Source organism: Camelus ferus, chromosome X, assembly GCF_009834535.1.
Source record: "Camelus ferus isolate YT-003-E chromosome X, BCGSAC_Cfer_1.0, whole genome shotgun sequence".
Lineage (NCBI taxonomy): Eukaryota > Metazoa > Chordata > Mammalia > Artiodactyla > Camelidae > Camelus > Camelus ferus.
Window position 1 is genome coordinate 11134327 of NC_045732.1, and position 6517 is coordinate 11140843.

Genomic DNA, 6517 nt, shown 5'->3' on the forward strand with positions numbered 1-6517 from the left:
TATTTAGAGTCAGTTTTAGCTGAGTGCAGGTTCCTAGGAATTGTCCTCCTGGAAGGAAGTCTTAGGAACACATAGACTTTCCCACTTGAACTGTGTGGAGTTCTGAGAGGCCCTGGAACTCACCTGTCAATGAAGTACAGACCCATAAGGTGGTGTCGCCTTGAGTTAGGGAAATGTCTGCAGTAGAAGCTCAGGAGGGAACAGCATCGCTGTGTCATCAGGCTCTCAAGAGTTCTGGGCCCCTGAGAAGGCGACCCCTACCTCTGCAGGTTGGGTTTCCTGGGGAGCAGAGTCTGAGACGGGACTGGCATGCGGCAGGTTAACAGGGTTAGGGTGCTCTCCAGATCAGCACCTGTAGGTGGGAGAGGCCGGAGGGGCCAGGCTCGGGTGGGGAGGCGGAGGCCAGGCTGCCATGAAGTCCCAGGGCCTTGGCTGACACCAGGGTGCTGGCATCACACTCTCCAGTCAGGGGCCTTTGTAGCCGCCTCCCCCACTGACCATTCCCTGGGGCATGCCTTTGGGCGGAGGCCACTCCTGGCAGTTGGGGGGAGGGGTCGGGCAGCACCTTAGAGCACCCATTACCCCAGTGAAGGATGCTGTTGCCCTTTCCTGGGGAGTACCCAGTCGGCAAGCTCTCTGTTTCATTTCTTTGTTAGTTTCTCTTGTAAAACTATTTAAAAATCAGAGTATAACTTGTTAAAATTCAATCCCAAAGGAAGTGCCTGAAGCAAGATTTTGATAAGGCTCTGTGTGGGCTGGAGAGGCCTTCTCTGGCCCATTTTTGAAAATCGATTTTTATTGGGACAGGGTCACACTTGTTTTCTCTAAGACTTTCTTCCCTCAGGGACAGAGGTGGGTAGAGTAGCTAGAGAGTCTAAAATAGTTACTATCTGGCCTTTTGTAGGAGACATTTGCCACCACCGCTCTGTGCAGCGGCCATAGCTTTCTTGGAGCCAGAAGCCAAGGGCAGTCTTTTTTCCCTCTGGTTTTACTGAGATGTAATGGGGATACAGCACCTTGTAAGTGTAGGGTGCACAACATTATGATTTGACTTACATATGTCGTGAAATGATGACCACAGTTGAGTTTAGCGAATATCCATCATCACTAATAGGTAAAAAATAAAGAAGAAGAAATTTTTTCCTTTTAATGAGAACTCAGGACTTGCTCTCCTAACTGTCATATATAACACACAGCAGTGTTAATTACATTCTTCACGTTGTATCTTACATCCCTGGTACTTACTTATCTTATAACTGGAAGTTTGTATTTTTTGACTGCCTTCATCCAGTTCCCCCTCCCCTCAGCCCAGCCTCTGATAACCACAAATCTAATCTGTTTCTGTGAGTTGGATTGTTTGATTGCATAACTGACCTACAACACTTTGTTAGTTCCTGGCATACAACATAGTGATGTGCTGTTTTTGTACATTTCTCAAAATGATCATCACAATGTCTAGTTACATCTGTCAGCATGCAAAAATACTACATTATGACTGACTGCATTCCCCACGCTGTGCATTTCATCTCCGTGACCCATTTATTTTGTAATGGAAGCTTGTACCTCTTCGTCTCCCACCCCTCAAAGGCAGTCACTGGAGGAGGAGTAATGGCACACTCAGTATTTGCCCACGATGCTGAGTTTCAGGCTGGTTGAAGGAAGGTCCCCACCCTGGTGTGATGCTTTCAGAATCCCTAGGGGTGCAGGTGCCGGAGTTCAGTCTGCTGTTCTGCACAGCTGCTCCACAGCACAGCCTGAGTCAGGCTGGTTTCCAGGGCTGAGACCCCCTACCCTGGGTCACAGGCACCACGTTTCCTGGGCTGTGATAGGGAAGAACAAGAAGGGGTAAGGAGGCTCTGGGCAAAAACTTGTAGGAAACCTCTGTTCCAGGTGCTCTTCCTCTTCAGAACATGGATGAACAGGTTAATGTCTAGAAACCCACCGAATGAGGAATAAACCCAACCTGGGACAGAATAGAAAACCTCCTGAGTGTGAGGAAAGCATTTATGAATTCCTCTAGCTTAGAAGACTTAAAAAGACTTAAAAGGCTTATTTGTAAAAAACGAACACGAGGAGAATCCTGTTCATAGTTGTGTCTCAAATGAACGTATGTTTATAAGCCAGATGTAATTTTAGTGGAACAGGGTGGGCTTCTCTCTCATCTTTCTCCTTTTCTTTTGTTAAGTAAGTAGCTTCTGGGTCTGCTCGGCACTGTGGGCTCCCCAAGCCCAGAAAACTTTGTTTTATTATAAAGCTTTTTCTACTGTAGTCAAGTTTCCTGCTTCTAATAAATTGGCAGAAATTGAGTTCCTTAAATTTTGCCAGCACAGTTTAAAAGCAATTAAAGCAAATTCAGTTATTACATTTGAAATTATTGTCTGAGTAAATTATAGTTTAAAATTCAATTTATACTAAATCCTACACTTAATGAACAGACCACATCACACATTTTTATGTTCTTAAATTACCCATGGCTTTAAAGTGGTAAAACAGCTCTTTTTCAAAATACTGCATGTTTCCTGTTTTTTTTTTTTTTTTCTCCCTACCCCTCCAAAAATATTTACATTTTTCTTTCAGAATAAGGTGAGAAAATTCCTCTGGCTTCTCAGTTTTAAGGCATAATACTTGTCTTTCCGTCACAAATATGCTTGTCTCTGGCTGGACTTCAGCCTATGAAATCTTCAAATGTAACAGGAGGAAGGCATTTCTGGATTTGTTCCAGACTACAGTACATTTTTGAATGGTGCATCTTACCCTGTTGCCTGAATTCCTACCTCCTCGTCACATTTTTAGATGTATTTAATTAGAAATAGCTCCCCCTCTCAGAAAATGGGATACGTTTCACATGTGAAGATTAAACAGCGTCCTTAGAAGCATTTTTTCTGGGCCATGTATAAAGCAACCCAGAAGTGGTCAGCAGATAATCTTCGAGCAGGGCAGGGTGTGTTTACGCTGGAGCTTGGGCGGGGGTGGGATGGTGAACTGGGGAGGAGCAGAGAGCCGCAGTGAGGTGGCGAGGCAGCCCTTTTGCCTGGTTTCCTATCTGTCACTGTCAGCTCTTAGTGGATCCCCTGCTCTGGCCCTGTGAGGCCAAGGAGCAGTGTCACCTTCTGTCCCCAAACATCTCCCCAGTGCTGTCCTGTAGGATCAGTGCCCCCAAAAGATGACTTTCCTGTTTCCTCCTGCTGCTCCCCCCACCCCCACCAGAACGGCCCCAGCCACTGTTCTTAATTTGGGAATAAGGATAGTGTGACGTTGACAAGGGTGTTCTGAGCATCAAGATAAAAGCCTTTGGGCCCAGCAGGCTTCCTGATCTTGACTTTCTGCTCAAACTCTGTGCCCACCTTTCCCCACCCCCCGGGCATCCTGACTGCCCGGCAACCTCGCTTCCCCACAGCTTTGCTGAGGACTCTGCTGCTGCCTCGGAGCACTTCTCAGCCCAGCTGCCATTGGAGTCTCCTGGGAGCTTCGCACATCTTCTTCTGCATGATTCCCACCTCATAAGGTGGGTTGAACTGGCCTGGGTGCTGCCCAGTTTGAAGCAGGACGGTGCGGCATGAGTGCTGGGATGCGTGAGGAGCTTTGTGTGGCAGTGTATTCACCCGGTCGGGGAGTCCCAGTAATGGCCTTCATGTCTTGTTATCCCATCATACAGGGGACAGAGGAGAGGCCTAGAGAGAGAGGCAGTCTATCTACAGTCGTCTGGTTTTCTTGTCTTCTAGGGGACAGAGGGCCTGGGGGCGAGGCAAATTGTGAACCTCCTTCCCTGCGGACATTCCCTGTGCAGGCATGGGAGGGAGAACCGTGTCGCTCAGCACTCCCACCCCTCCTGCCGGGCCGGTGCAGAGCGTGCAGGGGCTGCTGGGACACAGTGCTGCCGACTGGGGGGCTTCTGACTCCTCACTGCTCTGGGGGCTGGAAGTCTGAGATCATGTGTCGGCAGGGCTGCTTCCTCCTGAGGCCTCTCTCCTTGGCGTGTAGATGGCCGTCTTCTCTCTGTGTCCTTGCACGGTCGTCCCTGTGTGCCTGTCTGTGTCCTGATCTCCCCTTCTTACAAGGACGTGGGTCAGGTTGGAGTAGGGCCCACGCCAACTACCTCACTTAACTTCATTACCCCTTTCAGGACCTGTCTTCAGGTGCTGAGGTCCAGGGGTTGGGGCTTCAACATCTGAGTTTTGGGGAGACAGCGTGCAATCCCTAACGGCATGAACACTTGACACAACTGGATATGTGAGTGCGTGTTTCCTTTCTGCTTCCTTAGGGGTGATTAGGGGTGATTCTAAGTTAATAATCATACATTGTCTTCTTCCTCCCCTCTGAAAAAAACCAAAACAAAAACAAACTTACAGTCCTTAACGGTACCTAAATGAAACATTGTAAACATCAGCCCTACACTTAGAAACGTGTTCTGATATTAGGGAAATAGGAAAACAATTTTTGAGAAGTTTTGATTTCCCTCTGAGTGAAAATCTTCAATGAAAAGACACACTTCCCTTTTTCAGCTGTTGAGAAAATGTATCTTCCAGGTTCAAGCCATGCAGCAAATGGGCAGATTGTTCTGAATCTCTCTGTGGACACTCCAGTTGCATTTTGGGGGCACCAAGACCCAGGCAGTTTCCAAGGCAAAAATAGACTGCCTCGCACCCAGGAGACCCGAAGGAAGGGCGCAGTGATGGTTTGGCATTTATGTGGTATCTGGAGAGCACGAGGGTCAGAGATGCCAGATTTCCAGGCCAGAAGGATCGAGTTTTCGGCTTTTCGGACCCGGACCCCGGCTCGGCTTCCCAGTGTCCCACTCGGGGCTCTGTGGAGGGGAGTGGCATCCACAGACCTTGTCCGGCTAAGCTTGAGTCCAGCGCAGCTTAGTGCTTTACGTAGTACTACATTGTTTACAAATTGGTAGGTCCATCCTTAGTGTTTAGTGCCGAGTGCTTGGTGTGAATGAACAGTGCGCTTTGTATGCTGTTGGTTTGGGTATAAAGTAGACTGTTAGTCTCTGAAGCTCAGTATCCAGCAGGAGGACCTCCGCACGTCACTGCTGTGAGACGACTGCGGATAGAGCTACCCTAATGGAATCACGGGCGTGGAAGGGTCCAAGGGATGTAGTTCCTGTCACACTTCACAGACCAGCAGTAGCGTATTGGGGGCAAAGACTGTTGAAATTAGAGGTTGGACCACAAATGTTTAAAGTCACGTGATTTATTTTTCAAGCATTTTTGACTGATTTCAGTCTTCATATTAGAATGGCTTGGAGCTGATCAGCCCGAATTACCCAATGTATTGGCATCCTGTATTAGACCAGTACCATACCCAGGTGTGCCATGATTTTTAATGCACCGTGACCAGTTGAAATGCACAGTGATAGGCGTTCTTATCCTGTGATGAGTTCAGTGCATGCCCTTTGTGTTTTAAAGTACCTTACAGGCAGGTATTACGATAGCTGTTATGTGGCCATTACAGAAAACTATCAAACTTTACATGTATTGGGCAATTCTTGTTTTTGGCCAAGCATCAGAATTGAGCAATTCTGTCATGTGGTATTGGTATCGTACTGCCGATACCCTGAAAGTCAAATAATTTCCATTTGTTACACACAGGTAATAATTATGAAATAATTTCCATGGAACCTGACTATAAGCCCGCAGCCCCTTTGGCTTAGCTGCAAAGTCCAAGTGCCGCTCGTTCTGATAAGGGGAGGGCGCATCCTCCAGACGGGGTGCTCCCCAGTCACGGGGTGTACTTTGCCTCTCCGCAGAGAAGCAGAGCCACAGACTGAGACCACGGTCAGGTCACAGGCTGCTAGTTGAATTTTCATGACAAAGACATTTTAAAGCGATTGGATTGAGGCAGTGACTTTAATTTCTCTTCTGGTTGGGGGATGAGAGCCATCTCCCTGTAAGAGAAACCGGAGTGCAAAATCTGTTCAAGAACGAACATCCTTCTGTTACTTTGACCCTTCCCGGGGTGCATTTGAGGCCACACGTTGCTGCTCTTCTTCCGCCTTGAAGCAGTTACTCAAAGGGCAATCCACTGAGGCCTTGCAGAGTTACCAGGGGCCTTTCCTGTGATCATTTGGAACTTGATTCCACGTGGCCAGTGTTCATTGAGCGTAGCCCAGCGTAGGGGCGGGGATGGGGGCTCGAGGACCTTGGTCCTTACCCTTGAGACGGGTCCATCTGGAGTGGCCCGTGTGTGCTGAGGACAGAAGTGTACTGGCGTTCTTGTGTGGGATATTGAAGAGCTTGCTGTTAGAGGTGGTTCTGCTTCCTGTTGGACCTCACTCTCCACCCCTTCGTGGGCATGCAGTAGGTGGTTAATAAGTACCGGGGGGCGAGTGGAAGAGGAGCAGTGGCTGGACTGTCCTCTGCACTGCAGTGTGGAAGGGTTGGCTGCATTGAGGAGCATTAACGCATCACATTTGTCACTGCTGCTGCCACTGCCACTGAGCATGACCTGGACACCTGAGAGTGGGGTCTCTCCAGAGCACTTCGTCTCAGTCCCTGGGCTGCCGTAACCA

General features: G+C 48.5%; 1 protein-coding gene across 1 annotated transcript in view; it reads left to right on the forward strand.

The window, feature by feature from the left end:
- Positions 1 to 3812, forward strand: part of LOC116662185 (translation initiation factor IF-2-like) — a 43017-nt gene extending 39205 nt beyond the window's left edge. Inside the window, exon 3 of the mRNA XM_032475629.1 lies at positions 3398 to 3812. Within this exon, the coding sequence (XP_032331520.1) occupies positions 3398 to 3504 (107 nt within the window). The 3' untranslated portion in view covers positions 3505 to 3812. The remainder of the gene's footprint in view (positions 1 to 3397) is intronic.
- Positions 3813 to 6517: the final 2705 nt, after the last annotated feature.